Below are 26,950 nucleotides of genomic sequence, written 5' to 3'. Positions count from 1 at the left end.
TTCATTTTTAGAAGCTTGCGTACAGTTACCTACAGCGACCGACAGGCACTAAAATGGATAACCCGAAACCAATTAAAATCATAGGTGAGCAAAAACATCACTTCCAGCTTCTCTCCCTTGGTGGCACCAAAGCCTGCGAGAAAAAAAATACAAGCGCCTCTTTTTTTGAATTAGCTCCCCCTTCTGCACAAAAGACGCGCTTTCTGTTGAGTCCTACACGTGTTGAATAAATTATCCAAATAAGAGGAGGAGGGCCTTTAGGGGGAGTCTTGTTTCACTCCGCGAGGTGCAGTGCCCGCTCCGAGGCTACCTCTTTACAGTGGATGCCGTCGTTGAAATAGAGGGACGAGATACGGTGGAGCGCAATACCCGAAGCCAGATAAAGCGGAGAGAAGCTCGCGCTGCAACGCATTCGGAGGATAATATGAGGAGGGACTCTTAAAATCGGAAACCCATGTTCACCTGGAAAGAAAAACGGGGGAAAATCTATTTGCTGGAAGTCACTGGAGCGAAGGGACAATAACCCGAAAGGGACACAGAAAAGGATATTTCCCTTTCTCACCCAGTTATGGATATAATGTAGGGTACTGCCCGCACATTGAATCATTTTGTGCATTGAAAGATTACTACTTCACTCTGCGGTCGCGAAAGGTTGGAAATAAATCTGCACAAAGATTGGATTTCCCTCCCGTTATAACGGACGCACAGATAACGATCAAGAAAAGGAACAGATGAATGTAAGTGTCCGTTCCATTTTATGCTCTTCGATGTATTAAGATTTACTTGTAGACCAGTGCTGAACGGATAGCATCCTGGTCCGTTTAGATTAGTGCATCTAAAAGTGTCCAGGTTACGGCCATGGCAAGAGTTACCCTTGAGACTGTTCTCCCGTGTACACCGTTCCAACTGCTTAATGTAATGGTCAGATGTTGCATCGTGCGTGTATGAGGTCTGACAGTCATTCGAACTGAGTGCCATGATTCGACACAATGTTAAATAAATACGCTAAGCAGCATTATGCCTTGATATATAACTTAATAAAATGTAGTTGTCATAAATTACACTGAAAGTTGTGTTTATGGTAAATAAACGCTCGTGATTATTAACTATTAGCCCTATATTATTGTTTTGCGTTTTGCGTTATATGGAATATTAGCCTGCTTTCGCTTGGAATGTAGTTATAGAACTAACGTGTAGTAGTTCAGCAAGTTACTTTAGCTGACGAGAGAATCGGGAGCGGAACATCTGGGAAAAAATGGAACTGCATGCGGATAGCCTGACATAATCTAAAATAGACATTCATTATTATAATTTTTTCCTCAAAAGTTATAGGCCTACAAAACATATGCCAGGTATCATCGGAGAGAATCTACACTTTATCGATAGTGAATATCATCATTAAAATGAGTAGGCTGTCGACAAAAAAACGCGTCTTTTTTTGACTGGATTGAGTGTTACAGGCAATTATTAATACTGTAGCGCCATGCTTTATGGTACAAATGTGCGATTCGGAATGCTTTTAAAATATATATATATACATTCCGCCTTGTCCCCTTCTCTTGTTCTTAAATACTATGCACAATTGTACGGAAAACTTGCAAAGAGGCCCCGGTCTTAAACGTCAGCTGCATTATTTAGAGTACTTCAAGTTTGCATCCCTGCACCGTAGGCAGACGGGCGGATCGGTTTCGCGTGGAGCAGCGAGGCGGGTACTTGCCTGAAAACCGACTCTGGTTATAACACGAACCACATGCCTGATATGCTTGCTGGATGTTTTCTGTGGGACAACCGCTACTGAAAGCTGGCAACATTTACCGAGCAATCGCCTCTGTTGTGAATTTTATAGAACTTCTACTGCCGTACTTGGGTACTTGGTGTGCTGAACGGCTGCCTCTTAGTACTGTATTAGTGAATTCTGCTGCTTATTGTTAAAAAAAAAACCCCAAGTTCCGTTTTTGTCACGCCTCTCATATTCAGATGTATTGCATCTGCAGGAGAGAATGTTTTGCTGGAACAGCATGCACGAGCATTCTTTGCATGCATCCAAGAGTTGTAAAATGCGCCCCCGGTGAGAGGTAATCCTTAGTGTTGGTCTGCTCATCAGAATTTGGAGTCTGATCACAGAATACAATATCAACAACAGCGGCAATAAAGTAAAGATTACCAGGGTGCATCTGGATTGGGGCGGTTTTAAAAAAAATTAAATAAAAAAAAACCACAAAAAAAAAAACAGCGGTTTTGGTGATATTACACCTACCACACACACTGCGCTGTCGGAGGCCCGTGGCTCGAACGGGTCGACCCCAGAAAAGCAGCGTGTACACGTGATCGGCCTGTCTGTGATGTCAAACATATGAGATAACATGCGCGGGGAACGGCGATTGTGTGCCCCCGGGCCCCGGACTCTGTCAAGGAGAGCTCAGTTTTCGGTGGGAATATTACATTCAAAGGCATGTTCTCCGCCTAGCCCTGACCCCGTGAGCCGTTGGAGTTTGAACCTGTCCTCAGCTATTTTTCTTCCCAGGACTGCCGAGTGCTCTTTGCTGCCCTGGCGCAACCCCGACTGTCATCTCTACACGTCATAACGAATTGTTCTGACGAACTGGACATTTCTTTTGATGCTCGAACTGAAGTGACGTCACATGACCCTGTACTGTATGTGTCTGAATACTGGGATTAACTGCTCAGCCGAGCAAGTAAACCTGCCCTTCTTAGAAGGAGTTTAAATATACATTGATCTGTTAGAGACTGTTTGTTTCCAAAAAGAAAGAAATGTTTTTTCTTTTCTGTTTTTTTTCCCTGGATATGAAAGTTTAAACATCTTGAAGAGTGACTCATAGACCGACAGAGCCACTGTAGGTGGAACACACTGGCCAAAGACAGATTGGCAAAGTATGCACCTTCAAGGAAAACAAGGAAGACTCTGAGGTTGTTTAAACGTTTTACTCTTGATATCCCCAAGACTTGTTTATATTAAATTCACCTCTTTTCCAACCTCTGATATCTTGAGTATTTTCGTTGGAATGTTCCTGCATTTGTCATCCAGTTTCAACTAAAATAAATATTTTTGGCGTTCAGTGACAGACCGTGTGTTGGCCTAGAAGTTATTTATGTGATTTGGATGACAGACCAGAGCTTACAATGCATTCCATTTAAATGAGTTTATTCATACCATTCCATTGTTAGCTAGCTGTTACAATCAACGTTTCCATTTATTCTAGCACCGCTATATTTTTTAGAGGTAAATTTTCCTGAAATATCTACCATCTTGGGTAGGATGCAATTATTAATATTTGTTGTAAGGTGCAGGCTGTGTTCACCACAAATTTGTATTTTTGTGATGAGTTTGGTTTAACAAAATTGGTGGTACCCATTTCTCTTATCTTTCCTTTTGAGAGTGTACTGGTTGCCATAGTAGCACAGTGCAACAACTCAGCTGCTCCCTTCCTCTCCAATTTTTTTAAACAGCGCACCCATCCCATGTGCTGTTTATTCAATTCATTGGGCAGAATGCAATCCAACCGAGTACTTTGTTCGTGAGATATAGGCTACGCCTTACATGTTAACGAGTTTAAATGCATAGACCAGCTCTATTTTAATTCATGGCGAAAAATAACAGAATCCTCAGTAACCACAAGGCATTCCTTTTGTGCGTATTCATAACTTATAGCTGCTTTATACTATTTTTCGTAACCAAAAAAAAAAACAATTACGACTGTAAATCATGAACCATACGTTCAAGTCTGTGGTTTGGGTACTTACTCGCACACTAAAACCGCAGAATTATTCACAAAAATTATGCGTGATGTGATGTTCAGAGGAGGATCAGCTCATGTTTTTTATTTATTTATTTTTGTTGTCGCGTAAAGTGCCCGATGCGGTAATTTCGCAGGTAAGCTCCTGCTCGGTATTCAACTGGTCTCATCCCGTTATAGCATGCTATGCTAATCAGGTCATTCCATTCTTTCATTGCCATCTGACGTGGAGGGGAGTGGAAGGGGGAGGGGGGGGGGGGGGGGGGGGGGGGGGGGGTTCAGGTGAGCTAACGCAGGAGAGGTGCAGTCTCATACCGTAAATTACTCTCAATGGGGAGGAGAGATCTGACGGAGGGGGGAGGGGCACTTTTTTTTTTTTACGCCAGGGCCGTTTTATATGTGAGTTACTGGGATGGAGGGACATTTACAGGGCTTACAAAGAAAACAGTTAAAGACATGATGTGGAGTTTCTGGAAAGAGTCGAAGCCTCGACTCGGCGCGGCTTTTTTATGGCATTCCAGCGATTATGTCATCAAACCGTCGTCCTGGCAGACGGCTAATTAATTTCCCCCTCCCTCCCTCTCTCTCTCTCTCTCTCTCTCTCTCTCTCTCTCTCTCTCCCTCTCTCCCTCTGTCTCTCCGCCTCTCGACGGTGCCTTGCACGCACACTGGGCTGCTCAGCAGTCAGCTCAGACCAATGAAGACTAGTCACAGCCTGTGTGTAATCGATGTAGATTTTTTTTTTGGGTGCGGGGAAGGGGGGGGGGGCATCTTTGCGATGTGGGTTCCAAACGCTCGTCCCGGGCCCAGACGACAGCCCGGGCGCCTGCGGGACGGGCCCCCAGTGCGGTTACGTGGTTTTCTGCGCTCCCCGTGGGACTCAGAATAAACCCCCCCCCCCGCGCTGTCCATTCCTGCAGCGTCTCCCTCCAGCACGGCTGGGTCTCTGTGCCAGAGCATCAGTGCCTGCCTTTCTCATCAGGGACCGGGCACACACACACACACACACACACACGCACACACACACACACACACACACACACGCACGCACGCACGCTCACACCCACACACACACACACACACCACACACACGCACCACAGCACACACCACACACACACACACCACACCACGACACACACACACACACACACATGCAACACACACATACACAACACACACACACACACCACATGCACACCCACACGCACACACACACCACACACAACTCACATACAACACACCACACACACACATAACGAACACACACACACACACACACATGCACACCACACGACACTAGACACACACACACAACTCACAACACACACCACACACACTCGCACACACACACACACACTCATGCACACACACGCACATGCGCGCACACACAAACACATACACACAGACATACACATGCACACTCACACACACACACATGCACACACACACGCACACACAGACACACACACACACCTATGCTCTGGCAGGCACACCCATGCTCAAACATGCACATATTTACGTCTTGTAGTATTTGAATGCTGAAGGCCTCACATAAACCATTCTGACCACACTGTTTACTGTGCATTGGTGGATTGGAGTCAGTCGGCAACGTGTTTGTGTGTGTTTTGGATTCCTGTCTGTGTCTGTCCCTTCTGCTCCTGTGGACTGAAAATGTCATATGTATGTTCTCTGCCATCCTGGTTCAGTTATACACAGTTTATATCAAGACTGCAAATACACAGTTAAAAATACTGCCATAGGTTTTTTTTTTTTTTTTGCTTTTTGCTTCAACTCCTGAGGGTTTCTGTCATCATTACTGACATGAGATCATAAGAATGTTTGATGAAGAGAACAGACCATTTCACCAATCTGGGGCATCATTTTCGTCATTGTGTTACATCATCCAGAGAGTACCCAGCACTGTGTTGAGCCTGGTCTTGCTGTGGGAGGCTTTTCCCCTTTCATGCAAAAACTGTTAAAGGCAAAAAAAAAAAAACAGCCTAATTTCATAGTCCTCTCTTTAATTTCATATCACATCCCAAATAAAAGACTCCCCCCCAGAAAAGATGAATAGATAAGATAAGAGGACGGATCAGTGTTTCAGCGGTGATGCAAAGCAGTACTCACTCTGCCATGGTTCTGATTCTGGTCCTGGCTGGTAATTGTGGCCGTTTTCATGGGGTCACCTCAGTGGATTTAATGGGGGCAGCCGAAGCCACACCCCCGTCTGGTCGCAGAAATGCAACCTGGGAAAAAAAGCGTGGATCATAATAATTGCAGAAACGAACGCAATAGCAAGAAGGTGAAATCTCACACCTCGGTTCTGGAATATCACACCTGTTTTGTTTTTAGTCACTTAACTTGACTAAAAAAATCAGGTGTGTGTTTTTTTTTTTTTTTTAAACTCAATTACAAACACGCAAACTTTCAAAGGCCAAAAAAATCCCCATTTTCCATTATACAGAGCTTATCTCCTCTCCAAACAACTTCCTCTTCATCTCTGTTGGCTTTCTCGTCTAGTATATTGCACCCCAAGCTCAGCCAAAGTGATCTGAGCAGCATGAAGCCTTATTTACTTAAGTAGACTGATGGACTTATAGGGAACCTCATAGCCCAGAGCTGTTGTACCCCAGAGCAGTGCAGGCAGTTTCAACCCACAACCTCTGCTCCTTGATCGCAGTGTGTTATTTACAGAGGAAATGAAGACAGGTCAGCTGCTTTTCACACAGAGTCACAATGAGCTGGGTGGGCAGGCCTTATTACACACACAGGGATTTAAATAAGCTATTGTATTAGCTATTAAATACGCAATTAAACAAGCTATTTAAATACGTTATTGCTGTTATTTTATTTATTTTTTATCATACCGTGAAGCACATTGTATTTTTTATTCTGTGTGTATTTTCTGTGTATTTTATTTCTGTTTTTCACTACTCCGTAGAGCACATTGAGTTAGTTGACTGTGCATGAAACGTTCATAAATAAAGTGTGACTTGACTGGACTAAATACTATATGACCAAAAGTATCTGGACACCCCTTGGTTTGGGGCTGTTTTTCATCATCTGGACTAGGCTCCTTAGTTAGTGTGAAGGCAAATCTTAATGATACAGCATGCAATCACATTCTAGAAGATTCTGTGCTTCCCAAATAGTTTGGGGAAGGCCCATTCCTGTGTCAGCATGACAGTGGCCCCAGGGGCACACGGCAAGGACAATATAGAAATGATTTTGACGAGAACGATGTGGAAGAACCTGACTGGCCTGCGTAGAGCCCTGACCTCAACCCCGTCCAACACCTTTGGAATCAATTGGAAAGCCGACTGCAAGCCAGGCCTAATCGCCTAATCAATGCCTGACCTCACTAGTGCTCTTCTGGCTGAATGGAAGCACATTCCTGCAGCAATTCTCCAACATCTAGTATAAAGCCTCCCCAGAAGAGTGGAGGTTGTAATAGCAGAAAAGGGTGGACCGACTCCATATTGAATCCCGTAATTTCGGATGAGATGTTGGATGTCAGGTGTCCACATACTTCTGGCCATATTGTGTATGTTACTACACCGGGTGGAGCTGTGACAGAGGGCCCTGGTCCCTAAAACCAGAGGGTTCCCCTGTTTTTTAAGGGTTGGGGAGCAGAGGCACATCTGGGCAGCCTAATGGATTTTCCTGGTGCTCTGTCTGCTCCTCCTGAGGCCCGCCCCGCCTCCCCCCAAAAACTGCTGTTCTGAGCACAGAGACGTCCCAGGCAACGGGTGCCGCCCAAACAGGCGAGGGCTTGGGCACTTACAGCGGGGGGGGGGGGGGGGGGGAGTGGCCTGGTGCGTGTGAGGAGTTAGAGGGGAGGGAGGGGGAGGGGGATGGGGAGGGGGGACGTTGGTTATGGCGCTAGTAAGACTAGACTAGGGCATTTCCGCTCTTTTGTAGAATACCTGTCACTTGTAATATCCAGCCAGTGTAAATTAATAATTCAATATGCGGCTTCCTATTCGGGGGCCGTGGGCCGCCCGAGCGTGTGGTGTGCTCTCTGCTCCACAGCCAAGAAAGTTTTATTTGGAATTAGCTTTAGAATCATGACATGGAATTCGAGACTCTTTTTTCGGTGAGACCGGTGGCTGGCTTTGATATTTGCCCCTCGGCTCACCGTTTCCCCTCCTCAGTAGCCCCCGCTAATTGCCCCGCTAAGGACAAAGTGTTTTTGTGAGATCACCAGATAGCGTTGCTATACTTGACTTTGACCATTTTCACGGCAGGATTACTTATTTTTGAATAGAAATATTTTTGTGATTTAACGATATGAACGGTTTATGTTAAGGGTTATGTGGTCTGTAGGATTGTTTTTTTTTTGGTCAAATGTATGTTTAGGATCCCTTTCTTCGTGTCCCCCATAAGTGTACTGGCTGTGTATGATATGTTGTGCCTATTTCCTTTACTTTGCATTATTAGATTTTAAATTACCCAAAAATATTAAGTAGAGTATGTTTGTAGAGACAGTGAAATTTGAAAGTTGTGTCTTTGGGACAGATTTTTTTATAAATATCCTTATCTGCTGTCCCTTATGTGTTTTGCTGAATTCAGTTCCTACATGCTTCAGGAACAAACCAGTTTTCCTTTACAATGCAATGAGAATCGCTGAGGGTCTGATTTCTAAAAGGGAAATGGTTCGGATCTGCCTGAACGTGGTTGTGGGGGGGGGGGGGGGGGGGGGCTGACAGGGGGGTTGGTATTTTGCAGCTGTACTGTAACGGTTATGGTTTTTGACAGTGGTTTTATTTGGGATTGTTTAGCTCCGAATTTCTGCCATGTCAGCACTTTGGCACCCCCCTGTGAGATGGAAGCATTGACTAATGGAGAAAGGCAGTGTGGTCTGCTCAGAAACACTGGGCGTCTTTTAATTCTGCCCCCCCCCCCCCCCCAACTCCCAGTACACCCCCCCCCCCCCTTCCTCTCAACCCCCCAGGCAACAGGGTGGACTACCACAGCTCACATACCCAGCTAAAAGTAAGCTTTCACCTGCAATGTAAACAGTAAGGGACACCCCAGGCTGATCCCATTAAAATGTTATATTGCAAAGACGTACGTTGTTTCGTGGTGGACCAATGCATTCCCATTCACCAGAGGGTCTCTGGGCGCAGATACTATACCAAACCTTATGGCTGCAGATGTTGCACCCTCAAAAAAAAAAAAAAAAAAAAAAAAAAAATGCACCCATATTTTTGCTTCTCCTGGTAATGAGCCATTTGTTCTTAATTATTTTGTGTGGGCTTTGTCGTTTGCTGATAGGCAGGGGCACCGACTGTGACCTTGTTTTCACAAGGCCCGGCAGCTGCTTAACAAAAAAAAAATGCTCAGTCTCAGATTTACAATGAGGGGCTCCCAATGCCTTGTGTAACCGTGCTGTTCAGGACCAATAAAGATTTCTTCAAACTCCCCGCTATTGAAGCCCGGCGGTAAGGACCCGTTACTTTGTTACTTCATTTACGGCGGCGTTAAATCCCGCAATCGCATTACTGCACCTGAGTCTGGCCGAGGTTAATGAATATGAGCCATTGTTCTCTTTGATCAGGGGCCCCCCGGACTGCCTTTCAATTGATTTGCCGTGGATTTCACGCCCGACTCGAGTTATTTCTCGGCAGTGACAAATCTCCAGCCGCGGTCCAGCGGCGGTGTTCTGGAGCACGTAGAGGCCTTCAGCGCCGCGGTCCGCTCGCGCTCGGGCGCGGGCTAAACGGATTTTGAAGGGGAATGGGTTGAGTCGAGCCGGCGCAGTTTCGAAAGCAGTGTTTAAGACACTTCGCGAAGGAATGCGCCCGTGCCGCTTTTGAAAGGGCCCCGCTAACTCTCGGTTCTAGTCAAGCTGCGGTTTTGGGGGGTATTACTGCGTATTTTCCCCTAAATTTATGTTTTATTACGTACGATATTTCTGTTTCGCGGCTGGCTTCCTGGCTCTTGCGAGCCTTGCTGCCAGGCCTTCCCCAGCGCTGAGAAGTGTATTTAAAAGCTGCTATGTATGACTCACCATCTACGCACCGATGACACTGTGGGACTGCTACAGTGTCACCGTGCGACTCGCTTAAGTAGGTAATTCTCCCAGGGGGTGACAGCTGTGTCTCTGTTGAGATAGCTTGGGGCGGTGTCACGGTTCCCCTAAACCCAGTGGAACGACAGTGCGAGGGCACGCGTTCCCCGCGGTTTACGCACGTGTCAGAGTCCTTGGCGATCCGGAGCTTTGCCGGGTTTCGTCTGCGCGCGACGTTCCAGCGCCGTTCCAGCCTGACCGGAGCGCGGTTTAACGGCATTAGCGTCGGTGCGTTCGTCTGCCGGGGTTTTCCTTTCGTCAGCCCGGTTAGGGAAAGGGCAGAGCGATTCCACGGGCAGGAACGTATAGGAGACGGCTCCTGCTGATTAGCCTGTCTGGCTGCGCTCTGTTTGTTCTGCGAAGCCCGCTTTCCGAGCCAGCTTTTGCCGTGGGGACCCTCCTGAGCGCCTTTCTGCATGGTGTCATTTTTAATACACCATTAAATATAACACTGTGAAGTGCTGTTGCTGTCGTGTCCAGGAGGGGTTGGGGGGGGGGGGGTTGCTGATGTTGAGCTGAGTGCGTTGTGGTAGTTTATTTATTTATTTTTTATTTAACGTTATGTTTCGGTTGGCGTGCCCAGTTGTGTCTGATAAATCCATTAATCCAGCCTGTGGTGGTCTTAAAACACGAGTGCATTCACACGGCTGGGGCATCAGAGGAGGCCCGGACCACGAAGAAAAGCCTCCTCCTAGACCTCAGTAAATCAGTTTCTGAGGTGCGCTTTAGCACCACATTAATGTTAATCGCAGTTTCGAGAAGTCTGACATGCACCTGATGAGTTTTGCAGCCAGAGAGTTGTGCTAAAAATATAAGCTCCTTTTGATTTACGCAGCGATGGAGGAGAACCTGGAGCGTTTGAAGTACTGACTCACCACAAGAAGCCTTTGTTTCCTCATTGCGAGATGCGTTTTCTGCATCTTTTTGCAACTTTTATTTGTTTTTCTTAAGTGGCTAAAGCTGGGTGGGTGATGATTGTGACACAAAATCACCACAATTCCTTCTTACCATACCTGTGTGTGTGTGTGTGTGTGTGTGTGTGTATGTGAATGCGTGCACACATGCATGTGTGTGTGAGTGTATGTGTGAATGCGTGCACACATGCATGTGTATGTGTGGGTGTATGCATGAGTGCGCACGTGTGTGTGTGTCTTTGTGAGTGTGTGCATGTGTGATAGTGTGTGTGCGTGTGTGTATGTGTGAATGCGTGCACACATGCATGTGTATGTGTGGGTGTGTATACGAGTGCGCACGTGTGTGCATGTGCGTGACTTTGTGAGTGTGTGCGTGTGTGAGAGTGTCTGCTTCACTGACAGACTGAAATTAGCTTTGGAGTCCCGTATGATTGAGCCAGGCTTCCTTCCCCCACTCACCATGCTGCTGAGCCAGAGAGAGCCGGGCAGACTCTGCTGAGCCAGAGAGAGACGGGCAGACTCTGCGGAGCCCTCCCGGTCCGCTGCCCCTCTGAGGCGGTCAAACACACTGTCACACCCGCCAACCCGCCAAACACAGGCTGCTGTAGGTGTGTCTATACACACACGCACACACACACACACATAAACACAGGCCTGCAGCTACAGCCTGCTGGAGGTGTGTCTATACACACTACACACGCTATGCACACAGGCGTCCATTCAGACTCACAGACACACAGACATGCACACACACTCACACATACACATAAACGCACACACACACTCACACATACACACACACACACACACAAATACGCGCACACTCACGCACACACACACATAAACGCACACACTCACACACACACACATAAACGCACACACACATACACACCCACACACACAAACACACACACATAAATGCACGCACACACACATGCATACGCACAGGCAGTTATGTACAAAATAGTATTGAAAAATGCATGTAACCAATTGCAAAAGATCTGTAAGATCTCTAGAAGTTTTATCAAGTTGGAGGGTATAGTTGCAAGCTCTGGTAATGCCACCAGGGGGAGCCTGACAGAGCTGATTTACATTAGAGCCTAATGTACAGTACTGTCTGTAAGTCTCAAATTCTGTAGGTTCTTCAAAAGAGACCTTTTCGGATTTCACAGATGTAAAAATAACATAATCTTTATGGCGACATGAACGATTCTATGATAACCAGGAGCCTCTTAGACGCAAACCACTAACAGTGTGATGTATGATAATGCAGTTTTGCATATAACAAAACAATATTTATCTTTCTGTGTCCTCTTTGTCAGTAAACTATTTTGAGACTCGAATTACACCGCAGATGGCGACAAGCTTATTCAAACACCCCATGCGGGTTCAGGGTGTCTCTTCTACTGAATTACTGAACCTCTGCGGGTTCCAAAGAATCCCTGCCAAAGTAGTATAATTGTCCCGCAGAGCATCCTCACCAGGGTATGAAATATCAGCACTGTTTGAGGCCATCTGCATCAGCGTAAAGCCCACAATGCACTGCGTTTGTCTAAGGGCAGTGTGTGTCTCCACACACAGTTGCCTGTTGTAGTCTTGGCTTGGATAAAGGGGCGTGTGTGTGTGTGTGTGTGTGTGTGTGTGTGTAGGAGGGGGGAGTTTTGGGGGAGATCCCTGATTTTACATACAGGGTAAAGAGTGCTGGCAGCTTGGCCAGGCACAGAATTCCCCCGCAAATAAAACAGCCCTCGATGGTGTGATCTTTTCTGGCTCAGCGATGGCATGTAAGTCATTAGTGTTTTTTTTTTTCTTTTCTTTTCTTTTTTTTGACCCTGTGAGGTCCATAAATACATTTCAAAGAGTTTAAGCACCATGCGTTTCCTATGTTTTAGCTGCTTAGGACTGGTGTTGTGTGTGTGTGAGATCGAGAGAGAGAGTGTGTGTGTGTGTGTGTGTGTGTGCGTATGTGTAGGGGGGTTGCCATAATTTTTTGGAATTTCACCATTTTGGACCACATATACTCCTTCTCCTCCTCAGTCTCCCCCTATTGAGGAAACAATGTTTCACTCCTGATACAAACTCTGCAGGAGTTTGTTTTTTTTCTCACTTTTCCACTGGCAGACTTGAAATTGTTCTCCAGGCTTAAACATACTGTGTTTCCCTGCCTTTCAGTGGCGTCTCTCTGTGCACCATGTGTTCTGCATCTAAAGCTGCTGTCTCAGAGTTGGTCAGGCCCTTGAGTTAAAGCTGTAACTCTTGAACTCTCGAGAAGAGCAGAACTTATTTAACAAGGCCTGACCACCAGGTTTGGTCGCTAAAACACACATGTTTTAGGGGAGGGACTGCAAGGACAATCGCAGGGATACGGTCCCGCCTGCCAAGTTTTCAAGGACGTGAAACTCCTTCTTTGGCGCTCCGTAAAATACGGGTTACAGTAGCCAAGAGGACATTCATGGCACGGGCAATTAAGTTATTCATTAGAGGTGTAATTTATTTAAGCTGGCTGACCAGCTTCTCAGTGCTTTCATGAACCATTTGAAGGCTCATTTCAGTATATCACCGGGGCTAAAAGTCTTTTCTTTTAAGCTTTCAAAACACCACCTGCTTGATCCTCTCTGGTGACTTGGAATGAGTTCCTCATCTAGACATTGATGGCATGAAACGTTCCCCGTCTTAGACATCAGGGTGGGAAGGGGGGGTGGGTGTTTTACGCTTTTTCAAACAAGTGGATAAAACAGAGCATATTTCTTGTCAGCTATTGAAGACAGCATTCCCTTTTTTTCCGGCTTCTTCCTCACATTTGTTTTTTTATTATTGTTCCAGAGGATGACATTCCTGAAGTTAACACCCCAAACATAGAGGGGTGTCAGGGGAGCACTCAGCATTGATGTGGTCTGGTCTCAGATTGGCTATTCCCATCACTCTTAGTCTTCGTGTGAACGTCCACATTCTCGCCCATCCCAGTCTCGATACAGTGATCCCTGCTTTTTGCTGACAAGCTGCCTGAGGGTATTCTTACTAGCCAAGCACAAATATGAGCCCACAGCAGCAAATCACTGGACTTGTCTCCATCTAATTAAAAACGAATGTAGAAACCATAAAGACTCTCCCAGTCTAGAAGCGGGGCAGGAAAGGCATTGAGACTTGAGGTCAGGGCCTTTTTTTTCCTTCTGTTGAAGGTAGAGATTTCTGCTCTGTCAGAGAAACGAGAGTTTGACTGATTAGGTGTGAGGAATAAATGCACGAAAATGACTTGTGAGGGACTCGTTGTTTTTCAAAGGCCTGTGCGGTCGGGATCAGAGCCAGTCGAACCCGCGGTCAGAGCTGTCGGGCTTTCTTTATGTTCCTCTGAGGCACACCGAGTTGGTTTTGACAGCAGAAATGCACGACTCATTTTGTCGGTCTTGTTTTATGTGTACGGCTGACAGCACGCACCTTATTTTCCATTACCGTAAGTGACAGCGCTCTTGGTTTTTGTTTCCTCCAGTTAAATTTGTAATTTTTAAATTTTTTTTCCGCAGGCTTAAGGAGGAAACGGTCACCATGAAGACGATGGCTTCGGACAGAGGTACAGGGAAGAGTGCGCTGAGCCCACTGCGGAAGCACGGGTCCTGGAATAAGAGGGTGCTGCTGTTGCTCTACGTGGCGCTGGAGCTCATCGCCGTCCACTCCTCCGCGGTCCTGGGAACCCTGGAGCTGCAGCTGGACGAGGAGCAGCCGGCGGGCACCATCGTGGGGGACATCAGCGCCGGCTTGCCCCCCGGCGTCACCGCCTCGGTTTTCTTCATCTCGGACCACGAGGGCACCGGCGTGGGCAGCGACCTGCACATCGACGAGACCACGGGCATCATCAAGACCGCCAAGGTCCTGGACCGGGAGGCGAGGGACCGCTACAACTTCATCGCCGTCACCATGACGGGGGTGACGGTGGAGGTGACCATCACGGTGAACGACATCAACGACCACGCGCCTACCTTCCCCAGGAAGAGGGCCACATTCACGATCCCGGAGCAGACGGCTGTCGGGACCAGGTTCTCCCTGGATCCAGCCCCCGATGCAGACAGAGACCAGCTGACCACTCAAGGCTACTTGATCAAGGACGGAAACGTGGGCCAGGCTTTCCTCCTGGAGACCAGGAGGGGAAGCAACAAAGTGCTCTACCTGGATTTGGTGGTCAACGCCATCCTGGACAGAGAGACGAGGTCGTCCTACACCTTGCTCCTGGAGGCCTTTGACGGAGGCTCCCCCAAGAAGACTGGACAGATGATCCTGGACGTGACTGTTCAGGACGTCAATGACAACGCCCCCGTCTTCAACCAGAGCCGCTACCACGCCACGATCACTGAGAACCTGCAGCCCGGCAGCAACATCCTGCAGGTGTTCGCTTCCGATGCGGATGAGGGGGCAAACGGGCTGGTGCTGTATGAGATTAACAGGAGACAGAGCGACCCAGAGCACTACTTCGTGATTGATCCCCGCTCAGGCGTCATCACGCTCAACAAGCCCCTGGACTACGAGATGAGGAGAGTCCATGAGCTGGTGGTGCAGGCCCGGGACAACGCCAGCCACCCGGAGGTCACCAACGCCTTCGTCACCATCCAGGTGCGCGACTACAACGACAACCAGCCCACCATGACCATCATCTTCCTCAGCGAGGACGGCTCGCCCAGGATCTCCGAGGGCGCACAGCCCGGCCAGTACGTGGCCCGGATCTCCGTCACCGACCCGGACTACGGCGAGTACGCCAACGTGAACGTGTCCCTGGAGGGCGGGGACGGCAAGTTCGCCCTGACCACCAAGGACAACATCATCTACCTCATCTGCGTGGACCAGATCCTGGACCGCGAGGAGCGCGACTCGTACGAGCTGCACGTCATGGCCACCGACTCCGGCACCCCGCCCCTCCGGGCCGAGTCCTCCTTCACCATCCAGGTGACCGACGTCAACGACAACCCGCCGGCCTTCGACCAGCCGGAGTACCGCCAGACCATCCCGGAGGTGGTGTACCCCGGGAGCTTCGTGCTCCAGGTCACAGCCCGGGACAAGGACCAGGGCCCCAACGGGGACATTCGCTACAGCCTCCTGCGGGACCACGGGACTCACTCTGACTGGTTCGCCATCGACCCCCAGACGGGGATAATCACCACATCCTCGCAGCTGGATTACGAGACGGACCCCAGGCCCAGCGTGACCGTGGTGGCCACGGACAGGGGGCGGCCTCCCCTTTCCTCCACGGCCGTGGTCAACGTCCTGTTGCAGGATATAAACGACAACGAGCCCGTTTTCGGGAGCAACTTCTACAACGTGACCATCAAGGAGAACACGCCTGCCGGGACATGCTTCCTAGAGGTAGGACCCACTCTTTTAATTTTTTTTTAGTGTTAACTATATAGTTAAGCATCAGGAAATAATAGTCCTTTTTCTTCTGGTGGTAAAATCCTGATTCCAAATGTTTCCCACTCCTACAGTCATCAAGGGTGCATTATAAATGGTCATTTTGCCGAGGGGGTGTGGAAAAATCATTTGAATGTGGAGCGTGTACTCAGGTCAGCTGCATCTTTATATGCCTGAAAAGCTGAGACAGCTTCCAAGGTGAAAACCGTTATATTTCTAATGTGTCCATTGTCGGTCATTGTTGTACTGGCCTGAATTGGATATCCATTTTACCGTGAAATCCCGTGGGGGTTTTTGAGGACGCACTTGAACGTTCCACCTGCTTTCATTAAGCTGGGAAAAAACTTCAGCCTCAGTGTGTGGACTGTCCTTTCTTTCACCTCCTGGGGAAGGTTTCCATGGTAACCGAGACAATGCGCTGGAATATTTCGGACTTTGAGCTCCAACTGTCATATTAATTGAAATGGCGGCGTTCGCGTCGCTTAAAATCAAGTGTGGCACCTTCAGATTCCTTTTTGCCTGTTCAGCAGACGTGCTCGTTGAGGTGGATGAACAGAGCGACTTAGCTCGGGCACATCGTTGCATCAGGACTCTGGCGCGACAGACAAAAGAAAAACAGATGACAGGCGATCTAGGAGTAAAAAAATTCTGACAAAGTGCCACAAAAATCCAAGTTGCAACACAAGTGAATCCAGAACCTTGCTTCTGCAGGGAAAAGCTTTCTGCATACATAGACACCGTTTAAAAATACAAATCTACGTTGTAGAGGGAGACAGCAGTGATGCAAACTGTACAGCAGATTGTTTAGCAGTGATGATGAATTTGTATCAGCAGAGCAACTTCAGATCCTGGGATGGGCAAATTCCAGAAAAATGCTTTGTTATAAAAAAGAAACAAAAAAAACACAGAATACCTCACAAAAATGAGTCTGTAAAGAAAATGTTGCTTTTTAGGTATGAGTCATACAAAAACAGGGTGAGCAACCTGTGTGAAATAAGAACTACATTCGCGAAAATACAATTTCAAATACCTGCCTTTGAATAAGTGCGGCCTATTAGTCAGGGGTGCTGGAGGGAAAAGGAGTCACCATCTGGCCAGCAGTGGACTTCAGATGGGGGCGTACGGGGGAGGGGGGTGTTCAAGGAGAGCTGAAACTGGGCCAGAGCTATGCCACGTAGAGGGAGGTGGGTCAAAACCTTTGTTTTTGGAGGGGTCTGCTTTCCAGCAGTTGCCAGTGAATTTTGGTGGGAAGGGTGAAGGAGGCTCGGGAGGATGAGGATGGGACAATACCACACAGGTTATTAGAGGTGATGGGAGCTGAGCTTTTTGAAAGGCTCCTTTTTGGAGTAAGTACCCTTTTTCTCAGTGGAGGTGCGTTAATTGGCTCTTACTTGAATAGGGGGATGGGAAAGGGGAGGGGGGCGGGTCTACCGCGAATAAAAGTAAACCTCTATCTCACACCACTTTACACTACAGGTTCCCAAACCTTTCTTTGGCTGACGGCTGTCATCTATCATTAATGCTTTAGTGCTTTCTCAGGCTGCCCTCTAAATTTTCACTGGTAAAAAGAATAAAAGGTAAAAAAAAAAAAAAAATGAAGGAATAAAAGTTTCTTTTCTTTATCTGCTTCTTTTTTTACTGGTAGCAGTTAACCAGGGGGCTTCAAAGCCTTGATTTAATTGTTCCTTCCCCAAAGGGGGCGTTCGAGAAAGAGAAATGGCTTCCAGTAGAGGGAGGAAAAAGAATGAGGGGTGGAATTCACGTTGTCACAGGTTCGTTTGATTCGTATATCACACGGCGTCTGTGGCGAGGGCCTCGTCGGCCAACGGGTTCGATGCGTAGGAGCAGCCTTGACTTGAAGGCCTGGCAGGGGGAAGAGCTTTGGCCAAGGGGATTGGCTCCAGGGACAGGGAGAGGGGAGGGGCGGGAGGAGCAGCCTGACAGCTCTTGGCCCGCGCGGTAGAAATCGGGGCCGCCAGTGGTCCTCCGCGGGGTCCCCCGGCGAGCTGTCGAGGACGGCCCAAGCCTCCTTCGACTAAGAACCCGAGTAATTTAATTGAAACTGATATGAATTTTCTTTAGAAGCGTGAGAGGAGGCACGGGGGTTTAGTCGATATTGCTGAATGGAGCCCATTAAGTTTTTATTTGATCTTTATGGGCTTTTTTTTCGAGGGGGCTTTCTGTATGTTCCAAGCTATTTGATTTTTCTTCTTTTTTTTCATTCGCCAGTCGGCTCTGAGCACTGTGTGGAACCCGAGCCCCGCAGCTGCCATTTGGGGAGTTTTTTTTTGATTAGGTAAAAAACGTTGACGCTTTCGTTTTTTTTTTTAATCGCCCCCCGCCTCCAGCTCCACGGAGCGGATCGTCCCGTCGTCGTCGTCCCCCCCCACGCCAAAAAAAACACACGGCCGGGGGGAGCCCCTCAGTGATGCGGAGGAATGGCCGTCCGATTGGCCGCCTCGCCGAGTTCCCAGCATGCCGCTCCGCTCGGAAACGCGCCCGGTCGCCAGAGTGCGCTGGCTGGCGGACGTGCTCGCTGGCGGGCAGCGGGGGCAGTTGGAAACCCGCGCCCGCTGACAGCGCTGACCATGCCAACGCCGCGTCTCACAGAGCCCCAGAGCTCCTGTCAGGAGATTTGACGAGCCCCTTTTATTATTTTCCTCAGTGCAGGGAACACATTCCCATGCTTTCCCCCTCTTTTTTCATATTTTTTTTTCCAACAGAAATAGAAGCTTCCAAACAGCATCACAATAGGAGTGTTGTGATTGGCAGTTGAAAACTGGGCGGGGCTTCTCTTTTCCCTCCATGTCTGCTGAACAGGATCACCGTGGTGCTGCCTGGCTGTGCACTCTCTCTGCATGTGAGATTTATTTGTAATTTAGACTATGCAGGAGTTTCTGTGTAAAAGAATGGGATTAATTAAGTTCTGGAAAAGCAAAAAAAAAAAAAACAAATGAAAAATATATGAGTTTTCCACTTTCAGCTGGAATGACAGACCTTAAACCTATTAGAAGAAGGCAATTCTGTAACACAATATGCAAGATGTGTGGAAAAAATAAGGGTAAAATGTGAAAGCAAGCAATAAGTGAAAGACACTAACAGACGATTTAAACTGTGGCGCTTTTCTTAACTGACTACAGACTTATGAAATATAACAATAGTATTTTATGTGTTTTTAATTACGTATTATTTTTAATATTTTAATTAGCCATTTCTCAAAGGAGGAAAATTTCTGCAATCCTCATATTTGAACGGAACTGCATTTGTAGCATCCGGCTTTAATTGAGATCTCTGTTTGCAAAGCGGCAGGAGACGAACAGACTGCAGTTAACAGGCTGATCCGGGCTTATCCCCGTTCCCGGGGGTCCCGCTGCTGTGGTCCTTCACCGCGCGCTGTACCGCGTTCAGTCAAGGCCCTCGTGGTCGACAGCGTCCCGCGGAGACTATGGAATATTACCAGATTACCCATAAGTCTTTGTGATCGACGGCGCGGAGCTGCGGGGCGTTTATTGAGCGTAAGGAAGAAACACGTCCCTCTTATGAAACGTCCCGTCGCGGGGTGACAAAAGGGGGGCGGAGGCCTGACCCCGCAGAAGCCTGAGAACGGGCCGGGGTCCCGGCCGAATTTCGGGTGGTGGGAGGGAGGGGGGAAGGCGCTCCGCACGCCGCGACCGAGCCGCCGTTCACACGGGGCGTCCAATGGGGAGCCCTCGCAGCGCCAGTTCCGCCGAAAGGCCGTGGACCGGAGTGAAAGGCGGCAGTTTTCTCTCACTTTGTCTCCGAGCCAGGCAGCTGCGCGACGGGCGAGTTCGGCCCCAGCATTCTTCACTTAATGAACTGAATGGCGGGTGGGCGTGGGTGGGGGCGGGGCGGGCGGGGGTGGGGTGCGGCGGGGTGGAGGGTGTGAGTGAGGCTGAGTGTGAGTGTTACTCCATGGGCCCAGCTTTGCACAATGGGACCGTACCAGTCTTTCTGGAGCCCCAGTTCATTTGCGCCCCCTCCCAACCCCCCCAGCCCCACCACCCTGCACCCCTGCACCCCTGCAGAAACAAACTCCCGTTTCTGGGGTTATCAGAGGAGCGCTTTATTTACATGCACGGGTGGGGGGGGGGAAAGAGACTTGTTTATTCTTCGTTTGCTTCTTGCTCTCTGTCCCGAGAGAAGTCCCGGGACAAGCCGGGTGTTGTGCCGAGCGCTGGGGGGTGGAGAGGCGGGGGGGGGGGTGGGCGATGGGGTTTCTGTTTCACGGTTCCGATGGCGGAACACGGAAGCAGTGGTGTGTCTGTGTGTGTGTGGCGGCTGAGAATGGCGTCTCTGGTGAGCGGCGGGTAAGAATCGCGGCTCTGTGCGGCCTGGTTTCGGGGCGTCTCCGCGGCCCCGGCGGTAAGGCGAGAGGGGCTGTCAGAGCGGGAAACGACCCCCCCCCAACCCCCGACCCCCGTCTCCGTTTGGAGGTGTGAGCGTTTCCCCCCTCTGCCCATGGGGCTCTTATCTGATCTCTCACCTCTTCAGTACCTCGGATTTGAGTGAGGTGTGAGTAGGGGTTGCAGTGTGTGTGGAGTGTGTGGTGTGAAGTGTGTGGTGAGGTGTGGTGAGTTGCAGAGCGTGTGAGCAAGGTGTGGAAGTGTGTGGGGAGGAGCAGTGTGTGTGTGAAGTGTGTGAGTGGAGTGTGTGAGCAGAGTGTGTGTGATGGTGAGTGAGTGTGGCAAGGTGGAAGTGTGTGAATGGGCAAGTGTGTGTGAGTGTGTAAGTGAGTGTGTGGCAGAGTGTGTGACAAGTGTGTAGATGGAGTGGGGCAGAGTGTGTGTGTGTAGTGGAGTGACTTGGTGTGACAGGTGTGACAGTGTGTGAGTGGACTTGAGCTGTGTGTGTGAGCAGAGTGTGTGAGTGCAGCTTGTGTGAGCAGAGTATGTTTGTGAAGTGTGTGAGGAAAGTGTATAGAGCCGGTCGCCTGCCATCAGGGACAAGCAAAAACACACTGAGATAGAAGTGCGAAGTACAAAACACTTCCCAAGTAATAGCATCTGTAAGGTGCACCGCAGACTGGTGGAGTCAGAAGCTGCATCTGGCCCACAGGTATTACACAAAACACATGGAAACACACACAGCAAGTGCACGCTTTTGAAATATGGCGTGTCCTTGCCTGCTGTTGCCATGGGCCCCTCTCCTTGGCAACATGAGAAAGCATGGAATTGTAGAAAAATGAAAACATGAAGGATAAAGAATGTGGTTTAGGTGTGCGTGCGCGTTGCGATTTCAGACTCAAACCTGGGGGTTTTTCTGTCCTGCTGTCGCTGTGATACTTCTTGTCTAGGCTCATGCTTTGGGAGCCCCTCGATTGGAGTGAACCTGAACACCTCCACTGTCCTTGAAAACACATCACTGATATTGGCAGCCTCTTCCTGGTTCTGTGGCTCGATTGGTTGTGGTTTGATAACAGCGCCTGACCGCCACTCTTGTGAGAAACCGCAATACGCTTGCGAGCCCCGCTGCAGATTTTTTAACGTTTTTTGTATTTTTTTTGTCCGGCCCGTATGTTTGTTCAGGATGATTTGGGGGGCCGATACCGCCCCGGTTCGTAGCGGACGTAGCCGTGCTTTGTTTGGGGGGGGTGTAACCGAATCACTGAAGTGGAGCGGTGGACCCTGCCCACACAAGCGCACAGAAACTGTGGGAAATTCAAGAGGCGGCCCGGGGTGGGAGGGGATGGGGGGTGGGGGGTGGGGGCGAATACCCCAAGAGTGAAAGTGTTACTAACCGAACAATGAGAGGGAGAGAGAGAGAGAGAGAAAAAGAGCGGGGAGGAGAGGGATGTTGTTTTTGGACAACACAATGGGGCCAGTTCTTGCTAATATACGATAAGAATTCCATTAATGCCTCAGTAGCAGCCGCACAAGCATCGTCCCTCTTTTAACCAGGTGCTGTAATTGCATCCGCTGAACTACAAACCCAGCAGTATGCCATTGGGCTGCTGGACATGGGCAGTCAGGTAATATAGTCCCACCCCCCCCCATATTCAGCGTTAAGTCTAATCGTGTTTAATATAACTGAGGCAAGGCGAACATCTGGAGGCACGTCGGGGTGCTGCAGGAGCAGGAGGACCCAGCCTGGGGCCGGCTTCCTGTAATGCAAGACTGCCACTTCCCCCCGGTGTCACGCTAAAAACAGTCCCCTGCCCCCAGCCCCCTCTCCCCTGAAACCAGACCAGACCCCCCCCCCCCCCTCAGAGAGCCCACAGTGCTACCAGCTTGGAAAGCGCAGACACAGATCCCTTTATTTGTGTAACAAATGGGGGCGAGGAGTCAGTAATCTCTTTTTTTTTTTAAATTCCCCCTTGCCCAATGCGCAGTAATTACATGCCAGAAAGTTCTTCTTGTGTCGGAGCTCCTCTGCAGTTGAATTGTGGGAAACTGATTATTCTGTCAGCCAAAATAATTTGGCTCAATTATTCCACCCCCTGTCCCCCCCCCCCCCTTCCCTCCTTCCCAACCTTAAAAAGGGAATGGGACAGACTGCAGTGATCTCTGTCACTCGGAAAAACAAACAGAAATGAAATCCGCGTCTCCGGCGGGGGACGGGGGGTCGAGTCACACGGCCAGGCCGGCGGGTCTGGGCGGTGTGCGGCGGTGGTGTGGGGTACACCCCGCTCATGAAGACCTCCCCCCTCCCCCCTCCCCGCCCCACCCCGCTCACCTGTTACATTAAAGGAATTAATGGGGACTTCCTGTCTGAGAGCGCCGTAATAATTCTCTTAATTTGGCCCCTCGGTGTTTCCGGTGCTGAGAGCCGTTTTAATCGTGCGGGACGGCGGGACCCCCAAACGCGGCCGGGGTATCAAAGGGAGCTTTCATGTGCGCTCTGATGTCTGGATCAGAAGGGGAACAGGAGGCGGCACCGTGCGCTCAGCACAACGTATGGCGCCATATGGCGTCCTTAAAAAAAAAGAAAAAAAAATCAGATCCCTTTGTTTTATGCATTTTCTGCTCGTGTGCTAGTCCTGGAGCGTTCCCTCAGCGTTCCCGCGACGTTCCCGTAATGTTCCCGTAACGTTCCCTTCCCCGCGCCGTGCTGATGTCCCGCGGCTCTGCTCGAGCAGGACGGTCACGCAGCTTGAGCACAGACAAAGAGCGCCCCCCCCCCCCCCCCCCCCCACCCTCCCCTTCCCCGGCCGGGCCGGGGCGTGAGCAGGTGTCGGGCGGAGGCGAGCTTTTGGGCCCCGCTCCATTTTAAACAGGCCAGGCACGGGGGGCGCCTGCCTGCCTGCTAATGGCCTGAACTGGAGGGAGAAACGGCCGGAACCAAGGGCCAGCTGCTCGCCCAAATGCTTCCCCTCTGTAGCCCGGTCTGCTGCTGGCCCACCAAACTCAAGTGGCTCTAGTCACTGGGCAGGGCAGCCCCCTCTCTCTCTCTCTCTCTGCAGCTCCTCTGTGTGGAGGAAGCAGGCTTATTAATGTAAAACAATGAATGTAACGGTCAAACGTGCACATGGAGTTATAGGCATGAAAAAGCTCTCTAACACTAGAATGATGACCTGCGGCTCTCACAAACAACCAAAGCGAGTGGGCTGAGGTCTGTTGTTTTTTTTAAATGTGCAGGGCATCGCCAGGTCCTACTGCTGATAGTTTCCGCAGGTGAGCGCCTGCTGGGATGGAACCTTAACAGCCTGAGCTGTTTTTAACCCTTTGAAGAGTGGGTTTTTGGAATGTTTTTTTTCTTCTCTAAATTCTGAGTCAACGTTATAGAACTCCACTGCATTCAGTCAGCAGTAGTGACTGTGACATCAGCATTAGAATGTTCAATATTTGTGATGTCACACCTTTAAGGGTTAATACATAATCGCAGCTCTTTTTCGCGGTGAGTTTGGCGTCCCTCAGGGATAGGCCAACACTGCCTCTCGTTGTTCCCCGTTCCTTTTCCCGCTAACTGCAGTCCGTTCCCCCCCCCCCCCCCGTGGGCCTGTGGTTTAACAGTATTTACAGAGGCGAGGAGAGGAGACGCTGCTAGGAAAGTGGATGTGCTGCTTAATGTGCTGGAGATTGTAATACTTCCTCCTGCACTTGCTCTTGGCGTGGAACCGGGGCGGCTCCAGTGAACATAAACACTGCTGTGCATCTGGACAGCATGTGGGTGTTCCGGTCTGAGCTGATCCACTGGAGACATCGGCCTGTGTTTTACTGTGTGAGCGTGTCCATCATCTCTCACCGGCCAGGCCCTGTCTGTCTGTCTGTCTGTCTGTCTCTCTGTCTGTCTGTCTGTCTCTCTCTCTCTCTCTCTCTCTCTCTCCCCCTCTGTCTGTCTGTCTGTCTCTCTCTCTCTCTCTCTCTGTCTGTCTGTCTCTGTCTGTCTGTCTGTCTGTCTCCCTCTCTCTCTCTCTCTCTCTCTGTCTGTCTGTCTCTCTCTGTCTGTGTGTGAGTCTTTATGAGCCGGGGACGAAGGCTGTGGTGAAGTGCGTTTAAGGTGGGGATTAGGAGCGGGAGATGGAATAATACTCTGGCGGCGAAGCCCGGCGGAGTGCAGCGCCGTAGGGCTGTGCCACGGAGACAGTTTGGATTTAAAGTTTGGATTTTCTGTGGTTTTCAGCCGATTTTTAAATATTTTATTTCCACAGTGTAGAAGTTTAAAACAATAAGAGCTCAACAGTAGCTCGTATGTACTGGGTACACAGTGCACCCTGTGTTGGGTACAGTGCTGGCTACACACTCCACCCTGTGTTGGGTACAGTACTGGTAACACAGTCCACCCTGTGTTGGGTACAGTACTGGTTACACACTCAACCCTGTGTGGTACAGTACTGGTAACACAATCCACCCTGTGTTGGGTACAGTACTGGTTACACACTCAACCCTGTGTTGGGTACAGTACTGGTACAAGTCACCCGTGTGGTACAGTACTGACACACCACCCTGTGTTGGGTACAGTACTGGTAACACAATCCACCCTGTGTTGGGTACAGTACTGGTTACACACTCAACCCTGTGTTGGGTACAGTACTGGTTACACAGTCCACCCTGTGTTGGGTACAGTACTGGTAACACAATCCACCCTGTGTTGGGTACAGTACTGGTTACACAATCCACCCTGTGTTGGGTACAGTACTCGTTACACACTCAACCCTGTGTTGGGTACAGTGCTGGTAACACAGTCCACCCTGTGTTGGGTACAGTGCTGGTAACACAGTCCACCCTGTGTTGGGTACAGTACTGGTAACAGTGCACCCTGTGTTGGGTATAGTACTGGTAACAGTCCACCTTGTGTTGGATACAGTACTGGTTACACAGTCCACCCTGTGTTGGGTACAGTACTGGTAACAGTCCACCTTGTGTTGGATACAGTACTGTTGACACAGTCCATCCTGTGTTGGGTATAGTACTGGTAACAGTCCACCTTGTGTTGGATACAGTACTGGTTACACAGTCCACCTTGTGTTGGGTACAGTACTGTTGACACAGTGCACCCTGCATTGGATATAATACTGGTAACACAGTCCACCCTGTGTTGGGTACTGTACTGGTAACACAGCCTACCCTGTACTGGATACAGTATGTGATTCTTACAGCAGCAGATGCCTGTCATGTCGTGGTGTTACCTGATGGAAGAGGTGAAGACACATCTCCACACCCATAGGACTGGGGGGTGGGGGGTTAATTAGTCATTACCTTCACTCGGGTCAGGCAGCCTGTGCTGCTGACGACAACTGCTAGGTTTCCTGTGGAATAGCGTGAGTGTGGCGAAGGAGGAGAGAGAGGAGAAAATAGGGTAGGAAAACAGAGGGGGTGTCCCACGAGGGGAGTGTGGAGGGCAGGTGGGGGGGGGGGGGGGTTTGGGGTGGCTGGACTTGGGCTCAGACTCAGCAGCTGTGCGCATCTGCAGAATGGCCCCCGGGCCCCCGAAGTCCCACCGCTGTCTGTGTGGGGCGAGGGGGAAAAGAACCCCCCCACCACCGAAAAAAAAAGAAAAAAGAAAAGAAAAGACCGCCTTTATTCTCTCCTTTGTTTTCTTTCGTCCTCACGCTCTCTCCTTATCTCTCCAGACTTCCTCTTTCCCACACCGGTCTCTTCCTCTGGTGCTTCCTCTGTCTGCGCTCCGCGCCGCTCTCAGATTTCGCTCGTCACCCCTCCTGCGTACGCGCGCGGGGGTCCCGCCGGGGGGGGGGGGGGGGGGGGGGGGGCGCCCGACGCTTCAGCCTCCCAGTCACCCCGCGGTCACCGTTAACCTAATTTAATGACGCGGCGGGGAAATTCGGTGTGAATTACCGCTGGTTGTTTTTTTCTTTTTTTTTTTTTCTCTTCAGACGTCGGGAGATTTAGGGTTGATCTCAAGGCGGGGGGGGGGGGGTGAGAGCGCGTCTGCAGGTGTGAGAGAGAGAGAGCGGTCGGCGCGGCTCGGAGCGAGCTCTCCCCCCCGGGGGTGGAACCCTGGTTTTGGGGAACGCCTCGCTTCCCTTAGCGTGATATCAGAAGGGGAAGCGACACGCCTCCCGCTGTGCGCAAAACCCCATTTTTCGCGGGAGCCTGCGATTGGTCACGGCTACACGCACATTCCCCTCTCGGCTCTCCGTCTCAGGCTCGACGTTGAGGTGCGGTGCATTGTGGGAATCCTCCTGAGGCAGCCTGGTCTGCTTGGCGGGCCACGGGGGACCGGTGTACCGCCTGAATATTAAAAGCACATTGCGCTCAGTCCTATCTGTGTCTTCAGAGCAGGTACATCCGCAGCCTTCCTCACGCACTACCACAGGAGATCCGAGTAGTCATGGCTCCCCTTGTTTCCCATGGTATCCCATGTGGAGAGCGCTACATGTCCGCCACGTAATATG

At 49.8% G+C, this 26,950-nt stretch overlaps 1 protein-coding gene across 2 annotated transcripts in view; it reads left to right on the top strand.

The window, feature by feature from the left end:
* The first annotated feature begins 292 nt into the window (after window positions 1–292).
* The window catches only part of dchs1a (dachsous cadherin-related 1a), a 126,466-nt gene continuing 99,808 nt past the window's right edge, over window positions 293–26,950 (top strand). Inside the window, exons 1-2 of one of the 2 annotated variants that reach the window (XM_064302144.1) lie at window positions 293–737; window positions 14,265–16,092. In XM_064302144.1, coding sequence (XP_064158214.1) covers window positions 736–737; window positions 14,265–16,092 — 1,830 coding nt within the window. In that variant the 5' untranslated portion in view covers window positions 293–735. Of the gene's footprint in view, window positions 744–14,264; window positions 16,093–26,950 lie in introns of both variants that reach the window. The other variant, XM_064302143.1, reaches the window with a different exon arrangement.

The sequence above is a fragment of the Anguilla rostrata genome, chromosome 12, assembly GCF_018555375.3.
Source record: "Anguilla rostrata isolate EN2019 chromosome 12, ASM1855537v3, whole genome shotgun sequence".
NCBI classification, from domain to species: domain Eukaryota; kingdom Metazoa; phylum Chordata; class Actinopteri; order Anguilliformes; family Anguillidae; genus Anguilla; species Anguilla rostrata.
Note: the sequence above shows the minus strand (reverse complement) of the source record. Positions and strands in the feature narration are given on the sequence as shown.